This window comes from Fusarium fujikuroi, chromosome FFUJ_chr05 (assembly GCF_900079805.1).
Source record: "Fusarium fujikuroi IMI 58289 draft genome, chromosome FFUJ_chr05".
In the NCBI taxonomy this organism is placed as follows: domain Eukaryota; kingdom Fungi; phylum Ascomycota; class Sordariomycetes; order Hypocreales; family Nectriaceae; genus Fusarium; species Fusarium fujikuroi.
Genome location: NC_036626.1, coordinates 2,923,070 through 2,944,682, shown reverse-complemented (window position 1 = coordinate 2,944,682; position 21,613 = coordinate 2,923,070). Strand labels below are relative to the sequence as shown.

At 49.7% G+C, this 21,613-nt stretch overlaps 4 protein-coding genes; 2 read left to right on the top strand and 2 right to left on the bottom strand.

Annotated features, from left to right (window-relative positions):
- Positions 1-7,706: 7,706 nt before the first annotated feature.
- Positions 7,707-11,295, top strand: FFUJ_07657 (related to DNA-binding protein; the record flags this gene model as incomplete). XM_023577934.1 has 2 exons in its annotated part: positions 7,707-7,776; positions 7,898-11,295. 2 exons carry the CDS (start codon positions 7,707-7,709, stop codon positions 11,293-11,295), a joined length of 3,468 nt encoding a protein of 1,155 aa, XP_023431324.1.
- Positions 11,296-12,421: 1,126 nt separating this feature from the next.
- Positions 12,422-13,012, top strand: FFUJ_07656 (uncharacterized protein; the record flags this gene model as incomplete). The annotated part of the gene is made up of 1 exon (XM_023577933.1): positions 12,422-13,012. One exon carries the CDS (start codon positions 12,422-12,424, stop codon positions 13,010-13,012), a length of 591 nt encoding a protein of 196 aa, XP_023430918.1.
- A 270-nt stretch (positions 13,013-13,282) lies between these two features.
- On the bottom strand, positions 13,283-14,824 carry FFUJ_07655 (related to monocarboxylate transporter 2; the record flags this gene model as incomplete). XM_023577932.1 has 4 exons in its annotated part: positions 13,283-13,473; positions 13,542-13,577; positions 13,626-14,546; positions 14,602-14,824. The coding sequence occupies 4 exons, from the start codon at positions 14,822-14,824 to the stop codon at positions 13,283-13,285; spliced, it is 1,371 nt and encodes a 456-aa protein (XP_023430917.1).
- A 2,332-nt stretch (positions 14,825-17,156) lies between these two features.
- FFUJ_07654 (related to vacuolar membrane protein HMT1) lies at positions 17,157-21,289 on the bottom strand (the record flags this gene model as incomplete). XM_023577931.1 has 10 exons in its annotated part: positions 17,157-17,585; positions 17,635-17,837; positions 17,883-18,027; positions 18,121-18,246; positions 18,300-18,630; positions 18,680-18,850; positions 18,900-18,930; positions 18,981-19,141; positions 19,208-20,427; positions 20,525-21,289. The coding sequence occupies 10 exons, from the start codon at positions 21,287-21,289 to the stop codon at positions 17,157-17,159; spliced, it is 3,582 nt and encodes a 1,193-aa protein (XP_023430916.1).
- Positions 21,290-21,613: the final 324 nt, after the last annotated feature.

The following is a 21,613-nucleotide window of genomic DNA, read 5'->3' as shown; positions in this document are numbered from 1 at the left end:
CGGTATTCTTCGGACAAGTACGGGGCGATCGGTATCCACCGGTATCCTCAGATCGCCAACAAGGCGCCTTCTTACAACGCAAGTTGTTCTGCTTTTCGATTAGCTACGAGGCTAGCTCAGTGTGGCTCCGGGGACCTCCTGAGCCTCAATTACGGCAATAACAATCAAATGGGATTATCCGTCAGCTCTGATTAATGGCTGCTAACTTGCACGAGAGGCCAACGCACAGTAGCACGCACTCCAATTACTTGGTGATCCGACCGGGACCCTCGCAGCACCGAGACTTCAGGTCTAGTCGCCAATGAAGAGGTTGCATGCGTAACCTCTAGAGCTTATGTATGGTTCGTGGCCTCGAATCTTAGTCGTTCTTCCAGGGACAGGCAAAGGACGGGACAGCCTTGAGAGAACCGCAGCATCCGAGGACGCGTCAAGGCGGGCGTTGACGAGCGCCGAGGGAGGTGCTGCTTGTTAGCTTCACTTTATTGCAAGATCAGCCATTTGATCTCGGGTTCTTCATCTCATCTCATTTCATTTCATTTCCAGCTCTTGTCATGCCTGACGCCGCCGCAAACAGCAAAATCTGGGGAAGTCAGGGATGGGATGCTGGAAGATGGTGTGTGCGCCGTGGACTACAAGGGACCCTGCCAACTAACGCAACGTCCGGGGGCCGGCCCCAGATTCTCCTCCTTCTCCATGATCCATCTGTCCAACCATCCAATATGTGCAGTATCCATCAACGGAGAGAGCCTGGGGGGGATCCGGGCTTAGCTCCGCTAAACAGAATTTGGGGTAGCTAGAGAGCACGGTGAATGGGGGAAGAGACCACCAGCGAGTACTGTGCGAAATTGCAGAGCTGAAATCTCAGATGACTTGGCCCAATAGGCGATGTCTTGGTTCTAATGGCTCAATTGTCCGACTGGCGAGTACGGAAAAAGTTGAACAAAGTGGCGTGCAGGGGTTGGAGCTAGACCAAGACTCAGGGCGCTGAAGGGAGGTTAAAAACGTGGAAGAATTGGTCAATGTGCCTAATATTGGGTAGCCTGCGGCTTCGTTGGTCAATCCCAGAAGCTGGTCTCACACGCATAAGCGCGTGGTGTGGCAGACCTTTTTCGTTGTCAAATTTTCGATTCGATCTCTGAAGCAAGATGATGAAAGTGTCTCTTGTCTCGCAGAGAGATGATATCAATCTCGACACAAAGCGTCAGAACACGGCTCAGTCGTCACTATAGCGGCATTCCCTGGCTCTTGGCCCTTTGAAGTAGCGTCATGGTGATTTAATCTGGCCCAGTCTTGTACCTTAAAACACCGACATCGCTCATTTGGACTCGTGGACTCGAGACCTCGAAATGACAAACACCCAATCCCAATCCCGAATGGGTTGCAGGAGCCTCTAGCTGTGGGCCACGGCTGCACCTGACCTCCTTAACCCTTGGATCGAATGGAGATATGCCTCTTTCTGGAGTTAGGATTCTGGGGTTGTCGGATCCCTCGATCAAGGCCTGTCCTGTATGGCCTTGTCTGTTTGTGTCTGGCTCGTTTATGCTGTATGGTGACGACAAGAGAAAGGGAACCACTGCGTGCCCAGTCCCTTCTCCAATTCGTTAGGGCTGATTCAGATTCTAAATCCTGTTTCAATCAAGAAAAAGTCACCGGCCATCATGGATTGGAGACCCTTTGGAGAGACTGAGCTTTTGGGACAAATACTCCAAGACCAGCAATGGGCTATCATTCCTCGCTGGTTCAATGCTGCCTTGCTGATACCAGATCCTCGATAGCTCTTAACGTGTTGGTTCCCGTGCCATAGAGGGTTACAATTTGGAGCATCCAGCCCTCATTTGCCAAGTAGTTACTGTACGTTCTTGCCTCGATAGTGGACCATATCTGCATCTGTAATGCATTGACATTTCTTCCGATTAGCCCGATTCCACTTCAAGATGCTCGCTAGTTAGCACGCCGCGTCGACGGGAAGAAACCCTCGAGACGTTAAAGAAGAGCAGTGGCATCATCAATAAAGGCTCTGTAGCAGCAGATGTGGGACCTTGGACGGAGACTCAGCAGTGGACTCGAGTCCAAGGCACCAGCACCACATATCTGATGCTGGATTCTGCATTCTGCATTCGTGCAGCCTGGGGATTTAGGATCACTCAAGTCCCACCGTGATGCTTGGCATATCTCGGGGGGCTGTGCAGCGGGTAGACTTGGGTCAGGGGCAAGGATCACTCTGGGAGCCTGTGCTCAGACTAAGCAAAGACCAAGTCAAAGCAGACCAGGCTACGGAGTAGAGATAGCGAGTTGGAGAAGCTCTGGGAGTGCGTGGATGACATGACGTTTCATCTGAGAATCACATCTCACTCAATGTGAAGAGCCTCAGAGTCAACCTAACCACTAGCCGTTGACACCTCAAGTGCTTATGGCGCAACCCGCCAAGCTGATAACCCCGTGATAGCGAAGTGCTAATCTAAACCAGCCAGCATGTACGGAGTAAAGAGAAGGAATTGGATGTTTTAGAGACATGCTTGCATCAATCATATCCACCAAGACTTGGTTGAATTAAGAGGCTGAGAATTTATGAACTGCATGACTTGAAATGCTCCATTTTGCTACTGTGCTCATGTACTGTACACAAATAGAGAGAAGGTGTCTGGTCAGCGATGTTGGTGCTTACCTATCTAGAAGATCACCGCGGACATACATGTGCCCGACGTCCGTGGCTAATGCAGACAAACTCGCAGGCGTCCAAAATGGTCGTGTTCCTGGATCCTCGGTGAACTAGCTGATCAATTGGAGCGAAGCATTGGAATCTGGCGCGACTTGAGAGCCGTGTGGTAACGATACCGTTGAGCATGGGAGGCCACACATTCCTTGTGTTCGGCGTGGCAAGATGGTCCTGTGACTGCAGTAGCGACATGGCTCGTGGTGTGTTGGACAGGGATCAAGGGCTCTCTGCATTTGAAACCCCATTCGTGCTCTGCGCCAGAACAAGACCCAGAGCCCGTCTAACGATGGATGCTAGCAGCGTCTCAGGGCATGGCTTGTCTCTCTGCCGCGGCGGGCGTTTGATGGGATGGACGGACGCTCATCATTTCACCGAACTCAAGCTGTCAATCCAATCTGGCGGTGAGCGAGAATTATTCGCCGTTTCGGGCTGCGAGACAAGATTCGGATAGTCTAGCACCGCTCGAGGGTCCGTCGACGGCAGTGCCAGTCTACCTATCACTGTACCGGCTACTCGCTTCAGCACTAGAACAGGCAGTACGTAGCGCAGATACGGTACATACACATACGTACGGTCGAGTCTGGTAAGGTAGCCTCATCACCCCCAGGATAGGATGGATCTCGCCCTCGGGGGGCAAGAAAACAGCGGCCCTTTCTGAGGGGTGTCAAAATAAACTTGGCAAAAGATATTCTAAGCTCAGGCTATATTACCTAAGTCTTTTTGTCATCTAGGATCGAGGACCTGTGTTTTCTTTCCTCCCCTAGCTCGCAAGCCGCGCTGGGTGGAAGGTTGGCAGTGACCCTAGCTACAGTACAGCAAAACCCCTGAACGAACGCAGTGACTGGATTCGCTGGAGCTTGTCTGATGCAGAACCAAGACCTGGTCCCTTTGGCTTGCGTGCAGGTGGATCGGGGCGTAACAAGCATCGAGGCATCTCGTTCTAGTCTGGTCTGGTCCATTTTCTTGACGTCTCTTCGGATGAGACCATCCCCGGCAGTTTGTGGGAGAGAACAACTCAACTCACTCAGGGCCAGGCAGGTCAACAGTTGAGTGTGGCATCCCTCTCGACGATTTGCTGGTAATAGCCAACATTGAGAAAAGATACCTTATCCACGGCCCTTGGACTGCATGTGTGACACAACAACGTGCGGCCCCATGCCCTGACGAGGTATCTGCCAGAGACAGTAAGGGTCAAGGGTCTGCGCACGGCCCTTTTGATGGTGATTCTGACTCTGACTGCCTTTATCAGGTCTCGAACAACTCGAGGTATTACTAATAATTGGATTGTCCAATGTAAGGGACGCTCTGCTGTGATGGGAGAATTGCATTGCGGTCATGGTCTTTTTGAAACAGGCTAGACAGTGGGCTCGTGGATCACGACAACGCCTTCTCAGTGGTAACTGCTCCTCTGTACGACCAAACCACCAGTCGCACAGGACACGACAAGACGAGGCAATTCTCTAGAAGTTCTAGGGCCAGAGTGGCAAATGTTCTGGACGGAATGAAGAACGCTGATGAGGCTGAACAGGCCGATCAGTCAAATGCTAAATGACACTCGGTTTCCACCAGGGAAAAAAAGAAAGTTCCGTAGAAGCGACAATCATCGTTGAGGGTCTTGCTGTTGCTGTCTGATAGGCAGAGAGAGTCTAGGGCTTGGCCGCAGACACGCCTCACCTCACCTCGAGCTACGTACGTGAAACGCACGTTGGGCTTACAATTGGCTCTGACAACGGCACATTTTCTTGTGGCAGACACATGACCTCGAGATGCGGATACTCTATTGTGTTGTTCAATCTCGTTCTGAGAACGCATCATCTAAAGTCAAGTCAGTCTCACTCATAGTCACTCACCCTCGTCTGGGTAGTCGTTGGCCGAGCCGTGAGCGATATTCTCCTTCGCACAGTAGCAGATACGCAGACCCTACAGTGAAGACAGACCTAGGACCCTATCGACGCTAAGAGCCACAGGCGATTTGATTGGGGTGGGCCCGCCCAGGCCCCGGTACGACGACTTTGGGCAATCAATCAGCTGGGAGCTTGAGAATAGAGGCAATTGATCGACTGATTACGACCGAATAACTTCCAAATTTGATGCTCATGCTTGCTAACGTATCAGCCTAGCGGAGGTTGTGATTCACTTCCGGACTTATTGCCGAAGACAATTATAAAACGTAAAACAAGAAATCGTATCAAATAGAGAGACACGCTGCAGGATTGGGTCATAATCTCCTTACTCGCTCAACACGTTATGGCTCCAAGCAGCCAAGAGTCGAATAAGCAGAAGCAGCCTCTGAGAGATCATTCCATCGCGTGTAAGAGCAGACTATTTCTGACAAGCGTCACGGAAGGCGTCCTCTCAGAGACGCCATGCCATCATCCCTAGACGTGAGTTGCTCTACTGGAGTTCCGGGTTAATAAAAGCCGCAGACGAACACGAAATCAGTGAGAATCTCAACAACAACACAACACCGGCGGGCGCTTAACATCATAGAAGTGGAACAGGCGGTTAGTCGAACGTCATTTATCTCGCCATCATCATATCGGGCGAAATGAATACATAACAATAACACCAGCAGAAGCTCCATATCTGAATGGTGTTGCTGCCTCTGGGCGTGGCTTGTAGACACAATGAGATTCCCTAATTGGGAGCTCTGCAGAGTAGACGGCGACTAGGAGCTGCTGGGCCAATCCTACGCTGGTGTTTCTAGACCTGGCTCATCGTCGTGTTCCAGCAAGATTAAGCGCCAGGATACGAACAATAGTTACTATGGAGAGAGCGAGGTTGGTAAGGTAGAGATAACAAACAGACGAACAAGCAAGCATCGACCGGAAACGGTCCTTGATAAATATTAATCATCTTTTTTGGAGGTTTCGAACCAAAGTTAGGCCGTGCCAATGACGCTAGTAGAGACGGCTCCAGTGTCAAAGCGAGCTACCGATGGATCTAAAAAGCCGTGGCCACTCGTATCTTGGACCTCAAAAACAGCCCGGGAGAACGTTCAAGGGCCCTTCCTTTCCGTTCTTCTCCCCTCCCTCCGAGTCCCTTTCAATTCAGCGCATGAATTAAATCCGAACGTTACATGCAGAGGCGTTGGTTGTTCTGCAGTCGGGATGCTGCAATATAATCGTCATTCATCACACCCCAGTCGCTATTTCGAGTACACCCGACTCCAAACTCCAATATGCGTATGCAGTCCCTACAGCCCGGGGATGCACAGTGCATACTCGGTCAGTTGGACTTTCAGCCCTGGCGCAGCCATCATCTACTGTACCTCGTTGTCTGTACTGTGCTGTATTGTAGATTGCAGACGTACGTGCGTACCTTGGACACTGGTGCAGAGTGCCAAATGCCGCAGCAAGGCGCTGGGCAGCGCAGTTCGGGTATCTATTCATGCTTTGCAATGTGAAGGTTCCTGAGCCCTACGTCAGAAAGAGTTATGACTTCTAGATAGAAAGTTCTTAACAGTACGGAGTAAAGTGGTTGAAAAGTAGAATTTGGAGGTGGTAAACTCTACAATAGATCCTGGAATATCTGGTAGCCCTTGTAAGCCAGACCAGTCAGTCAATTGACCGGCTTGCCCAGTCTTCCATGTCTAGCCGTGCCTCGGGAAGTACATACTAACAGCACATTTGCCGCGTGATGTTACAAATCTACACTGAATAGAGTTGCTGCTGTGCCTTTTGTCACCAGAGTTTTGAGCATAGAGTCTGAGAAGGCGGTCATAAAGTCAATGAGGAAGCTTCCTATCGAACAAGGCATACGGCGTAGAAGGTGCGAAGTCAAAGCATCCCACCATCACGAAGCAGACGCACGAAGGGTAAAAGAAGGACGACTAACGTCGCACACGTAGGTATCCACCCATCCACGACTGGAGCATATATGAGCCTCAACTGGCGCAAGTAAACACATTGGATGATGGTCGCTACAGCCTGAACCTAGGTCTTAGCATGACGCAGTTGAGGCGACTGGCGACAGCCTTTCGGGCGTGAATCCGAGGTTTAACATTTGAGCAATTGGTTGAGTTGAAAGGAAGATGATGAGGTGGATAGAAGAGCTTCTTTACAGTCTCAGCTGAGATGCAGGAATGTGGACTTCGGTTTTCATGACACGTCCACTCGAGAAACAACTGGTTGGAAGAGCTCTTTATTTAGGACCGGATTTCCGTAATCGCCATCTCATTTGCTTTTGCTCTGTACTGCTCGAAATCTCTCTCACTCATACAATCCAATCTGCAAATGTCACTTCCGAGCGAACTACGGGAACTTGATGCGCCACAGGGAACCTAGTCTAGCCTACCTTAGTGCTCCATAACGGCAACGCAAACGCAACGCAACGCAACTGGAGCCACACCCCCAGGAGCAAAAGAACAGGGAAGGTCCAAAGGTCCAAGGTCCCTTGCCAATTCTGATTCAACAAGACGTGCACAGTGTCACTAGCACCGTGCTCCCGCTCTGGGCTGCTCCTGCGTCGTCAGGTTCAGGTATCCTTGCCTGGGCCCTTTTTCGGCGCCAACCTTCCTTCTTCCACTGCACTTGCCGCCAGTGCCTCCAACTCTCTTTCTCTTTCACTTTCCTCAAGCAGTTGCTGCTTCGCCTGTATGTTCTAAAAGACGATCAGAATTGCTTCATTTTTTCTTCTCTCTATACAAACAGAAGAATATGCCCTCATCGTTTATAGAACGCTCATTTCATTCAATCTAAACATCTCCCTCTCCGCCTCTCTCTATATTTACCTACCTTACTTATCTCCCCTCCCCCCACCAAAGAGTGACGAACCGCGCCCGCCGCCCACCGAAACCTCCCCGCCATTCATCCTATCGCACTCAATTCTCGCCCAACCTTGTGCCCCGCGAAGAAACACTCTCTGCTTCTGCGAGCACGACAGAACCAAATTCTTCGTCCTTGGACCCTCGCGAATGCGAATCTGAACGATCAGACCTGCCATGGTGATAAACGACTCTGGCATTAGAGTCTCGCGTCCCAATCTCGCCATGACCGCTCCCGCACCGACAACCACCGCCGCCGCAGGCACCGCCGCGCCCTCCACCACTGACGATACTGGTGAGCTATCCCGCCTTCGCCGGCATTGCCCCTCGTATTTCTGAGCTCGACTCGACCCGCACCGTTACCGCAACAGGACCTTGGATACAAAGCTTCGATTTATACATGCTAACACTCGTAGCATCTACTATCACAGTCAACACAAAAGCGCCTGCTAATAATTTTCCTCCTGCAAAGACGGACAAACCACGTCCTCACATCTGCACCACTTGCCAGCGTTCGTTCGCCCGATTGGAACATCTCAAGCGACACGAACGCTCCCACACCAAGGAGAAACCCTTTGAGTGTCCCGAGTGCTCAAGATGCTTTGCCCGTCGTGACCTTCTGCTGCGTCACCAGCAAAAGCTGCACCAGACGTCGACCCCGTCATCCCGTCCTCGTAATCGTCGTGAGTCCACAACCGGTGTCGCTCCTGGTCAGAGTCGTGCCCGAAAGAACAGCGTCGCTGGAGCCAACGCAGCTGCCGCTGCCGCTCCGGCTTCAAATGCCTCAAACACCATGCGACCCCGAGCCAACACCCTTAGCCATATCGACACAATTGCTCTCAATATGGCGACTGCCTCTGCCTCTGCCAATGCATCTGTGGCTCGTGGGGGTGTTCATGGTCATAGTAGACACCCTAGCCTCGCTGGCTTTCCAATGCACACCATGGATACTCTCTATGGTGGCATGTCCGCTGCTATGGGTCAACGAGCTATGCATCCTGGCATCCCTAAGCTGGAGACAGGAGCCTTTAGTAACCTCGACTATGTTAACCCTCTCAGGACGGCCCCGATGTCCTTCAACGAGTTCGAGTTCGACACCATGCTCCTTGGGACAGCCACGACAGTAAACCCAAACAATCTCCATTACAGCGACTCACCACAGGTGATGAACATGGAAAACTCGCCCTTTGGGCACTCGATGAACGACATGTCTACGAACCCCCAGTTCGACGACTCCGTTGACTGGTTGACTGGTTTTGAGCAACAGATGTCATTTGCGAACGAAAATGTGATTGATGATGGATCGAGTCCGTCCGCAATCAGCACGACGAGTCAGAGTGGGATTAGCGATGTTATGTTGGATGGGTCGAATCATCCCGCGCCGGCTGGGACCAGTACCATGTGGCCGACATCTGTGATGGCTCCTCCACAGATGCCCCCGAACCCTTTTGCGATGGAAATGAATGGCTCAGTCTTTCCGGATCTCCTTAGCGGAGCACCGTTATCACCTCAGCCAGCTACTCAAAAGATGAATGACCCTTACTTCTCTACGCCTCCACCCTCGCTGAGCTCATTGAGTCCCTCTGTTGTGACGGGACTCGGCACCCAAAACATTAACCAGACCCTTGGCTTCAACGCCGGCCCGGAGACGCCATCTTCTCTAAATGGGGGTAACCACGGCGCTTCGCCAGTGACCACCATTACAGATGCTACCCGGCATGCCATCGTGAACATCCTGTCCCAGTGCCTACCCTTTGGGGGTCGTAAACATTCTTTTACTTCTCAAGGATCACCTCAGTCGCCACTTTCCCAGTCTGCCGGCAATGCCGCCTCGTCCCAAGCAGCTAATCTGCCCAGTACTCAGGACCTTCAGCGATATGTCGGTGCCTATCTAGCATACTTCCACCCCCATTTGCCTTTTCTTCATCTTCCTACTTTGTCCTTCGATATGCCCATCTCTGCCAATAGTCGTCCAGGTGTAGGTGGTAGTGGTTGTCTGATATTGTCCATGGCTGCTATCGGCGCGCTCTACGAGATGGATACTAGCCAATCCCGAGAGCTGTTTGAAATGGCCAAGAAAATGATCTTTTTTTATCTTGAAGAACGTCGAAAAGCCGATGTCCGAAAAGCAGATATTCGCCGAAGTACCCCAACTGACCATAGCAATGACGGCGGCGCTCACACCCCCGTGTGGCTTGTGCAAGCCATGCTCCTAAATGTTGTATATGGCCATAACTGTGGCGACAAGACTGCCAGTGACATTGCTTCGACGCATTGCGCCGCCTTGGTCAGCCTTGCACAAGCAGCTGACCTGTTGCGACCCAATCGCACCAACGCCTCTGACGGCCAGGATGTTCAGATGAGTGATGACCGAAACTGGAACACGAATCTGGAGCCTGATCAAGCAGAGTGGCTGCGGTGGAAGTCTGGAGAAGAGCGGAAGCGAACTTTATACGCTGTGTTTATACTTTCCAGCCTCTTGGTTTCCGCCTACAACCACACACCTGCATTGACGAATTCAGAAATCTACCTGGATCTCCCTTGCGATGAAGAGTTCTTCTCGGCTGAGACGAGTGCAGTCTTTCACTCACGTGGTGGAGCCGAGGCTGCAAACCACAACCGAATGACATTTCACGATGCATTGGGTGACCTCCTTCATGTCAATGAGAAACAGCATCAATTCTCTTTTGGTGGACAGTTTGACACCGATGGAAGCGACCCGATGAGTGCACCTCTTCGACCCAGCACATTCGGATCTCTGATACTTATTAACGCACTGCACAACTATATCTGGGAAACACGACAAAGACATCACAACAAAATCTGGACAAATGAAGAGACAGAAAAGATGCATCGGCACATCGAGCCTGCCTTGAAGGCGTGGCAAGCGGCCTGGGCGAGCAACCCCCATCACAGTGTAGAACGTCCCAACCCTTTCGGTCAAGGCCCTCTGTCAGCTGACGCGATACCTCTGCTCGATTTGGCATATATTAGGCTTTTTGTCAACCTTTCACGCTCAAAAGAGAGATTTTGGCAAAGAGACTGGGACGGGATGGCTGAGGAGCTTTCTCGCGGAAATGAGATCGTTCAGCATGCTGAGCAATCACCGATCTCTAATTCTGAGTCTGGAAGCGCCGAACCTTCGGACAACTCAATCAATGGCTCGGGGTTCGTGGAAACGCCTGCGACACAGACGTCATCGATGGACTTATCCAATACTAAACTTCCTCTTCGGCCAGCATCCTCTAGTATGTCGAGTCACACAACATCTCGCAGGGAAAAGCATCTTCGGAAGGCAGCTTTCTATGCCGCCGACTCCCTGGCCATGTCGGATAAGCTCGGTGTGACCTTTGCCGACTTCACAAGTAGGGAACTTCCTCTTCAGTCTGCCATGTGTGCATTCGACTGCGCCCAGGTTCTTGCAGAGTGGATTGCGACGCTGCAGGATCGTGTTGGCTGCTACTTGGGGATCCTTGGTCAGGATCAAGTCAATCTCTCCGAGGTTCCTGCCATCATGCTTCTGGAGGAAGAAGATGTAAAGCTACTGGGCAAAGTACAAGAAGTGCTATCATCAGCAGAGATGAAGATGAACATGGAGCTTGTCAGTGGCATGAACGGCCAGGAGGCCAACCTGGACTTTGGTGGGCACAACGGCTACGCTGCCAAGCTACTCCGAATCACTGCATTGATGCTTGATAAGGCTGCAGTGTGGCCAGTGACACGACTCAAAGCTCGATGCCTGGAATCTCATGCAAACTTCATGCGAACACGGGCTGAGAGGTCCATCATGCCCCAGCAAAACGCACATGTGTAAGAACAGATGTAGGAAAAGAGCATCATTGCAGTTTTGTTTCCTTCAAACCGAGTATCAGCATTAACGAATCACGTTGAGATGCATGGGAAGAACAAGGAGCGATATTTGTTTATGATTTACAGCAAATTCGAGCAATGGCTTCAGGCACCATGAGATCCTTCATGTGAGCATCATACACAAAAGTCTATGCTTTGATTCTACTTGCGAAATTTTGTTTCTGGGCTTTGTTATTCGTATGATGTGTCAGTTTTAGCGTCAGGGGCGTTTGGTGGCTGTCTTGTCAGCAGCTCCAATATCGCCACAATTGGTATTGGAAGCTTGCGTATTATAAGCTTTGCTTGCTTTATCGTGAAGGATTGGTAGGAATTGGCACGAATTGCACATGGTAGTGCCGTTGTCGCAGATGGATATGAAGTCGCGAGAACGATTGGTGGTTGAAAGGATACGCAATGATCGTCGTTGGCTCGCACACACGTGTCATAAGAGCATTCAGACTTCAACAAGGAGAATGTCACCCGACAGCGAGGTTCACGGAATGTGCTGGAAGCTCTGGGGAGGAAGGCATCAGCGATAAAAAGTACATGATGGGAAAACTGGGTGTCTCGACGGTTTTGATGGCAGGACTCGTACATGTATGTACATGTACCTAGGACGGCTACCTCTCATGTACCTTAACCAGTTAGCTCTGTGGCCTCGAGTTGTCAAAGTAAAATAAGAAGTGTGTACGATTGGGTTTTCTGTGTCTTGGTTTTGAGTGAGTGAGCGAGCAAGTAAGTGATGTGATGTGATATGATGAGATGAGATGAGATGGTGAGGCCTGGCCTTTGAAAATAGTTATTATACATTTAAACACTTGTGTAAGAGATTCTCTTTGGGAACTGGAGAATTGAAATGAGTCACCTGACTTTTATTATTGCCTGCCTATAGATGAATATTAGGCAGACACGAAACATTATTGCGATAGCTTGTATTATGAGGTGAGTGAGTGAGGTGAGGCATTAGCGTCAACAAGCAGATCCAATACTGGGCATTTCTTCAGTCCAGTCGCAGCATTATCTTATTCTCATCCCTTCAACTTCCACGTCCACTTCCACTTCATCTTCATCTTGACACACAGCAACACAAAATGACGGAAAAGCAAGAAACGAACCTCTCTCCTACAGACTCAAACTTCACTTTCGATGAGTCCGTCGCAGCATGGAACGTCAACCACCGCGAGTGGCTGAAAACCCACGATAAGACATGGGACTCGCTCGCAACAGGCGCCCTCGTCTTTGACACCTCCAACCGCATTCTCCTTCTCCAAAGAGCACCAGACGATAGCATGCCTAACAAATGGGAGATTCCAGGCGGTGCTTGTGATGATGAAGACGAAACTGTTCTGTACGGCTGTGCGCGTGAGCTCTGGGAGGAGGCAGGGCTAAAACTACGACACGTTCGACGTGTTATTCCTGATGGGCCAAACGGGAAACCCGGAGCTGTTTTTACGAATAGAACTGGGAAGAGGTTCTTTTGCAAGTTCAGCTTTGAGGTTGATGTTGAGGATACAGCTGAGGTCAAGCTGGATCCGAAGGAGCATCAGGACTATGTTTGGGCGACGGAGGATGAGGTTAAGGGGCAGAAGATGGGGGACAGGGAGATACCACTGACGAATGGATTGATGGTGAGGTTGATCGAGAAGGGATTTGCTATGAAGAGAGACGACAAGGGGGTGTGATGATATGATGTATTGCTCCTCTTTATGTGCTGAGAGGCTCTTGCGTTGTTCAGTGATTATGAATCATATTATTATTAGAGTAAAGTAATAACGCAGCACAATGTTGAAACTCCTTGGTACCCATTTTCCTTTCTTTTAACCAGCGCCAGACTAGATACATTCTCCAATCTCCTCAGTATGTGTAACCCAAACTCCCATAACCATAAAAGAGACCAACGGCACCCAACTTGGCCAATTTCAGATTTGCAAATAACGAGCCGTATTTAGAAGTTAAATAATAGTCGTGGGAGACAGCCACTTCCCAATGAGAAGAGCTCGGGCTGCAAAGTAGCAAGCTCCTCCAACGGCAGTCATGCCAGTGAAGAGACCAGCCAGAGCTTGAGGGCCCATATTCTCGAGCATGGCACCACTTGTCGGAAGAGCGATGAGCAGTGCGAAGGCGGTGACAAAGTTCATCATACCTGGAGCAATGGTTAGCTAGAGTTGAAGTTGACAGACGATATGAGAGTAGACTTGCCATAATATCGACCATAGTCCTTGGCTTCGCATGTTTTACCCATACAGACTGTTGATTGTTAGCGTGTTCTTATCAGCTGCAACACAAGATGCTTACCTGGAGTAATGGAGAGAAAAGACCCGGACCCAAATCCCCAGATAGCAGACCAGGCGTAGAGAGCAGTAGCTGACTTGGTCCCAAAAGGAACGAGCAGAGCGCCCATGAAGATGATGGTGAAGACCAAAGTAGCAAGTAGAACATTGAAATGCCCATACTTGTCGCCGATAATTCCGGGAATGACTCGGCCGAATGTGCTCGCCGCCCCGACAATAGAAAGAAGTGTATATCCATTCTCGGCAGTGAAGCCGACCCGGGTGGAAATGGACGGCAGAAGACCCGAGATGCTAAAGATGACAAACTCAAACATAAAGATGCCCGCCGTAACAAAGCAGAATGCGGGTGACTGAAAGGCGGTCAAGTTGAGTGTCGAGCTCTTGGGGCTGGGTTGGCCATTTGTTGATGATTTGTAGATCTTGTTGAAGGTGGTGAAGCAGAGAATGGCAGGGAGGAGAAGACCGGCTGATATGAACGCCATGATTCGCATTGACCATTGCCAGCCGAGATTGGGATACGTCGACCGTAGAATAATAGGGAATATGACAGCGCCGATGGATGATCCTGCGAGTGTAATACCCATCGCGAGACCTCGCTTGCGGACAAACAGTTTTCCTACGATGGCGATGGCTACAACCATCGTCATGGCGGCGCCGATACTCCCGAACACTCCCAGGCAGAGCATGAAGTGCCAGTAGTTGCGGCACTCGGCCATGAGCAGAAACATGGCCACATAGAGAACTGCTCCCACGGGACCGATGATGTTGGGGCCGTGGACATCAACCATTGGACCGACTTGGACGTTGAGAATGAGTGAGAGGAAGAGAAATAGGCCGCTGATCCATCCAACCTCGCCTTCGCTGTAGTCGTGGAGCTGGTTCATGCTAAGATATGTTTGGACTGTGCCCAACGAGTTCATGAAGCCTGGTCCATGGTCATTCAGTCAATAGTCGACTATTACTAAGAGTGATTGACTTACCAAATGTAGGTATCAGAGCCAGAAAGGACCCAAGGACGCAGATCCATGCACTGACTGTCTTTTCGACATCCTGTCTCGAGTCTGCTTCAGGTTGTGCTTCAGCGTCTGGGTTGATGTTTGACACTGTCGCTGTGATGGGATCAAGACCGAATGCCGCCCAGTTGGTGTTTTCCTGAGAACTATTCCGTTGCACACTTTGCTCTTGCTGCGTTGAATCAGCCATGACTTTCATCCTGAACAAAATTTAATGGTTTTTGCCTTATCAACAGAAGTGAAAAAGTGCCAGTCAAATATAAGGATTATACGGAAGTGGTCCCGCAACGTTAATAAATCCTTTTCTCTTTTTTCTTCTTCTTTTTCTTCTTCTTCTCCCAGTCACTTACACCAAACAACGAATTAGGAAAATAGACTGCATTCTAGACTCCGCTCATGGCAGTTTCTAGCGTCGAAACCACGCCCTACGGACCTCCTCGACCGGATCGGAACTGGCTACCGATGGCTGATGGAGGGGAGGAGGCCACTTGATAAGATCTCATATTACATGCGATTTATGGCTTACGCGAAAGGCGCTCTCATTGTCGGTGAGAACATGGCCAGTGGCGCTGCGGGACCGGATCTTGTGGAGTCGCCGAGTCTTGTCTCCTGCGGGAAACCATATGGCAACTTTTGCATGAGATTGCTGCTAATAGGGCCATTCATTCATCATTCATTGTGTGTTGCGTTGCGTTGCGTTGCGGCTTCGGTTTGAGCTGCTCTTCAACGTTTCTATGATGAGTCTATAAGCAGCCCTAAACCCATACCAAGACTCATCATCATATTATCAAATGCTTTGTTCATATATAAGTTGTTCACACGTGAGTCATCGTTAGTTAATTCTCTTCGAGAAAAACCCCCATATCTTGCTTCCCCTCGGTAAGCTACCAGCGATTCTGAGGTGAGTTTGTGATACACACCATCATTAGCACAGCCAGCAGCTTAATCAAGACACCGATGTATTCTTACAAAGAGCCTCGAACTTCTCACAATACCAAGTACCTATCAATACCAGAAACAGTCCTCTTCAATCTTTTCCCCTCTACAACTGCGGTTGCTCTTCCTTATCACCTCCGTGACGATGCCCCGTCTTGAGATGAAAGTAAGAGTCAAGAACCACTCAGCCAACCCAACTGTATTCTGTCCCAAATAGGTGTATCCGATTCCTTGGATTGCAGTCCTGCCTCTTCCTCTGCTCCCCTCTTACGGCTCCTCGCTTTAGGCCATTGACTTATACCGAGTCTCCATAATCACCACGAATCTCAGTGACGGGGTCACACAAATGGTAACACCATGATAAAGCTTGTCTCACCCTGCTTTACTCGACACTGATCAAGAACAACATCGAAAACAGAAATGTCGCTCCACGTTCACTCCATGCCTTTAAAATGAACCAAATCTCAGGGGTAAAGTATCCTCTCCTTTCTTGCACGACTTCATCAATCTCACAGCGCATTATGAATTACCGTGACAATGACCCTGGACACGAATTCCCCCGATATCTATACTCTCTTCTCCGAATGTATCGCCCATTTTGATGCAGTTGACAGTGGCATAAGACACCAACCCGCCAAAGTTAAGCAGTCCTTGCCGTCGCGAGAAGATATCTCAAAAGCCCGCCAAGACTTTTATAGATGGGGTATAAGTTATGGAGCTAATCGTCACCCAACATATACGATATCCTTGGACTGCAAGTTTCGTAACCAAGATTATACTAGATCGACAATTCTGTCACAGCTTGGGCATCTGCTCGAGGACCTGGAATCTTGTGGGTAGTACTGTTGACTCAAGACCAACAATACTGACTTAATCATGCAGTTCAGAAGATATGTGATGGGGTGAGTCTACGGGGTGACGCCAGGTATATATTTGGGAGGGTTGAAACTGTAGTAGCTGAGTTGATACGATTTCTCGGTCACCTACCAAAGGAACTGTGGCTTGAGCCTGAGAATTGAGAACTCCATTCATCCATACAAACATATGCATATATACGTGGAAAGGGCTCAAAGTACCTAAGCTCCCTAAGACAAACTAAAGCTAGACGTTTTCATAACTTCCGAGCCCCAGAGTCGTGTTCGTGCTTCCATACGTGCGCCCGGTTTATCACTTCGACTTCACCTAGGTAGTCCTATGGATGGATATACTGACAATCAAGTACCTCAAACACCGCCAGACTTGCCATCTTGCACTATTTCAGCCATTCTCTAGGTGCTCTGTTTATTCTCATGCCAGTCATTGAACCCCACGTCACCACTTTGTCTGGCTAACGGAGAGTAAATCTGAGATATGTAGTTGATGTCATAAACGCCTGATCTATGTCTATCTTGGGGCAACACTTAACTAACTGATAACCACTCTCTAAAAGTCATTGCTGTTACTTCGTGGGTAGTCATAGACTCGTAATGTTGATACATGCAAGAGCCTCCTCTCCCGGCTCGTTATTCTCCTTTATACCTCTGCCCTGGATTTATCATGTCATGAATTATTTCTATAGCGCGATATTGTGTATGTGGCAGCACGCTTCATGCTGCTTGTCTGCCCTGTGGACTTCCACGATAACCTCCTCTGCCACGTCGGCCACGGTACCAAGGGGATCGTCCTCGTCGACCACCGCGGCCACCACGACGTGGGGTGGAACTGATGGGGTTTTCTCTGGGTTCCGAGATTTCATTGTTGCCGTGCTTGAGACCGTCCGTGGTGTTTGTGCCTGTAGTCACCCCATCTTCGCCTTGTGGATCTTTATCATTTGATGATGGCAATGTCGCGCTTCGACCTGGCATGGTCGGTTCCACTATTTGTTGAGTGCTTTGCTTGTTGAAGCATCGATCGATGGTGCTATCTCGGACCTTCGCTGTCCGAGAAACTGAAGACACCGCTTGGTTATGCTCGGTGGCAACAGGAATTTGGGATCCTGCACTCGCTTTCATAGGAGGCAGTGTAACTCGACGATGCTTCCTACATTAGTTACAAGGACCATGATACATTTTACTCAACACTTACTGGAGACACCTGCTTCCCTGTCGACGAGAGGGGGATCTCGTTGTCCACGTCGGCTCCGTCAGAGCCCCGAGATGCCTGAGATGGTTCGCTCTTCGACTGAGCACGACGAGAATAGTACGGCAGCTTGTATTCAAAAGTTTGACTCTCTGCCACGTCTCCTTCCTTAGTCACCCCTTTAGCCTCATCTCCACATTTGACCAAAGCTTGGAGAGTCAGCGGAGTACAGCAACTTGGTACTTTGTGCTTACGCTCCGAGACTTTTGCTTCGTCAAATTCTTTCGCTTGTTTGCTTTTAAGAGCACGGTCAACGGCTGCCATAAATGCTCTCTTTTTCTCTCTGGAGTCCGTGGTTTGCGTTGTAGTGTCACCGCTACTCGTAATGGGTCGACCCTCCTATGGCCGGCCAGTCACGGCTGTCGTCTTCAAGTTCTTCTCATCTTGTTCGGCAACCTCGTCAGACCACTGTCGGCTCGTTTGTGAGCTTACATTTATCAATCCATCTTGAGTGATGGAGCTGGTCGATGCCTCGGAGGTCCCGGTCTCCATGGATTTCCTGATCTTGGCCAACCTGCGAGGGGTAAATGTAGCGGCAACAGGATTCAACCGGGTTCCCTGCAAGTAAGGGTTAGAATCACCAAAGACTATTTATCTTCGGCTGAAACTACCTCTTGCTTGCGACCTTGGGTAACGAGAGCATCCTCTGCGCTAGCTCTGGCTTCGGATGACTTCGGTTGTTCGTTGGTTGCTGTTGTCGGCTTGTTGACTTTTGATAGTTCGGTTCTGGTCTGTTCTGAGGATAGGTCGTTAACAAATCCTGCTTGGCCAGTCGAGGCATCAGCGTCTTCCTCCTTTGTTCGCACAAAGACCTGCTTTGACCAAAGATCGGCGTATCTCCCACCAGCCACGATCAATTCGTCGTGGTTCCCCTGCTCAAGTATCTCGCCATTTTCAACTACAATAATCCGGTCTGCGTTCATAATCGTTGAAAGACGGTGGCTTTGTGGATTAGCGTAATCTGAAAGGCACTGACAAGGTATAAACTTACGCGACGATGAACGTGGTTCGGCCCTGGCACAGCCTCTTGAAAGATATCTGAATCTGTTGCTCTGTATCCGTATCAACCGCACTGGTGGCTTCATCGAGCAGAACAATGTCCGGCTTCTTCAACATTGCTCGAGCAATTGCAATTCGCTGAAGCTCACCGCCAGACAGTTTCCTATTTAAGTCAGCCTAGAATTATATAGTGATATTCAAGGTTCACTTACACGCCGCGCTCTCCAACCCGTGTCTTGTATCCTGTCGAGGTTAGCAATTGTTTGATAGGTATCTCAGGGCTGTTCCCATACCATGAGTGAAGCCTTTGATCTTATCATGAATGCAAGCGGCATGGCATGCTTCAAACACTTCCTCATCGGTCGCGGTTATCCTTCCATATCGTACATTGTTCATAATCGTGTCGTCAAACAGAATTGGATTCTGAGGAACGACTCCAATTCGATCGCGAAGGCTAGTTGTTTGTGTTAGTGCTAAGTGTCAAGTGTTTAAGTGCCCATTGGTTCTGATAAGGTCTTACCTGAACAGATCAACATCCCGAATGTCTTGACCATCAATGCAAATACGGCCATCGCCCACATCGTAAAACCGATCAAGGAGTTTGATGAGCGTGGATTTTCCTGCTCCCGTAGCGCCCACGAAAGCGACTGTCTGGCCAGCAGGAACGTGGAAGCTGACATCCTTGATGATACCCTCCTTCTTGTCGTAACTAAAAGAAACCCGCTCAAACTCAACCTCCCCAGCTACGAACTTCAACGGTCTAGCCCCCTTCTGGTTTTCAACTGATGGCTGGGTCCTCATGATGTCCAGCAGGCGCTCGGCATCGATGAAATCATCACTTACATTCTTTCCCAACTTCGCAAAAAACTGAAGCGGTGATGTCAATTGCGCCCAATACATCAAAAGCATTGCAAACTGCCCAGGTGTTGCGTGGCCTGCTCTGATACGGTAGACTGCCAGAAATGCGCTCGCAAGAAGACCAGATGTCAGGACCAGGGTTTGAAATCCGATTGAGATATACCACCCAAGCACATATTGCTGCTCTCTAAGCCAACGATTTGTGACTGCATTGGCGTGCCGATTGTCTTCGTAACCGATCTGATTGAATGCACTAACTGTCTGCCACCCAAGGAAGCCAGACTGGCGCACATAGTGTTCTTCATATAGTGCATTGACACGGTTTCGACTTGCAGCTTTGGAGTTAGCAACAAGTCTGCTAGCAATAAGAAGGAAAAATACACCGGTAGCCACGGTAATAAGTCCTTCGTAGGGCCCAAAGGTGATAGAAAGGTAGACAATAGCCACTCCCATATCAATGAGCATGGGCACGGCATAGAGCAAGACGTTCTCAATAACATTAGAAACCGCACTGCCTCCATAGATAGCCATCATCATGTCTGATGAGCTTTTTGAGTCGTGGAAGTCTGCTGAAAGATGCATCATGTGCGAGTAGGCTGCTCGTGTCAATGCGTCGTGGGAATAGTACTTAACAGGAACCCAGAGCCACTGACGAACTAGCTCGATACCCGACTCAGAAGCGGCTAAGCGGAGGGCAGCAAATACAAGAACTGAGATCCACGGATTGCTGTTGCCGGAACCATTCAGGCTGTCCATGATAATGCCTGTCTGGCGGGGGATGAGTAGGTGAAGAGCATTGGATGCGAACAGGCATAGGCACACGGCCGCAGCACGAAGTTGCAGGCCAACATTACCGACAGGCCAGACGTATGGAAAAAGAATCTTGTTATGAGTTAGCGCAATGACCTCACACGGTCACAAGCAGTGGTATCAGTTGGGGTGCTCAATTGGTGAATAAGTGCAAGCATTCTTTACTTACCTTGAAGCCTTTGGCGTACTCAAACCAGTTTCCACCTTCCTCGAGCCTCTTCTTCATAGCCTCTTTGGCCTCTCTCTCTCTGCGTTCCCAACTATACTCCGGGGCCTCTTCTTCTTCTTCTTCTTCCTCGGCCTGGAGTGTCGACCCATACCCAGATTCCTGACTGGTCGGACTATCAGGTGACGTAGTTGTAACTTTGGGCAACAATGGTTCCTGCTCTTCATCGTATTTCGATTTTGCAGGAAAGCCAACAGCGAACAAACTAGCGAGTGATATGAAAGACAGGCAACGAATGCTGATGCTAACGCTTGCAAGGATACTGAAGACATCGAACGGGGAGAACAGTCCCAAAATAGCAGACAGTACAGTGATTGCAATATCAAAAGACAGGCCAAGCAACCAAGACCCGATGAAAGGATAGAAGGGGCCCTCGTCAGTGTCGAGGCAGCGACTCAGTTGGATCCCGAACGCCAGAATGCAAGCCAGATGCCCAATGATGATATGATCCTCTGTTGGCCAGCTCTGTGAGAAGACTGCCTGGGCACCAAGAAGCAACAACTGAGTAGTGTATGTCAGGATGCACAGGAGGTAGAAGACAAGTGTCAACCGTCGGCTGGGACACTTCTTCTTTCGCTCATCTTTGCCAGAAGAGTGTACTGTACAGGCTGAAACGAGTGAGGCGAAGAAAAAGTAGATGAAAACGAGAGCTGGGTACAAGTAGTACAGGAATACCAAGGCGGTTTTCGCGGGTGAGTTGGCCGCCATAGTGACTAAGTTTGGATCGAGCATTTGCATCGATGGGGAGGATGAATCTCTGAAGATTCCAGATAAAGTCGACTGAAACAATGAGTGAGATCTCAATTAAGTGGTGAAGCTGGCAACTTGAAAGCAAGATAAGGTAGCAGAAAGCGGCCAAGAAAGAGTGTATGAAGTATCCTTGAGGGAAAGCGAATGACAAGAAACGGGGGAAAGGGCAACCTCTCGATCCGCCGTAACAACGATTGCACTCACCGGTCGTAACCGGGATGTAATACTGATAACGGGAACCGGCGTTGAAGAGGAATTTGAGGATGTAGAAGTTCAGTTTAA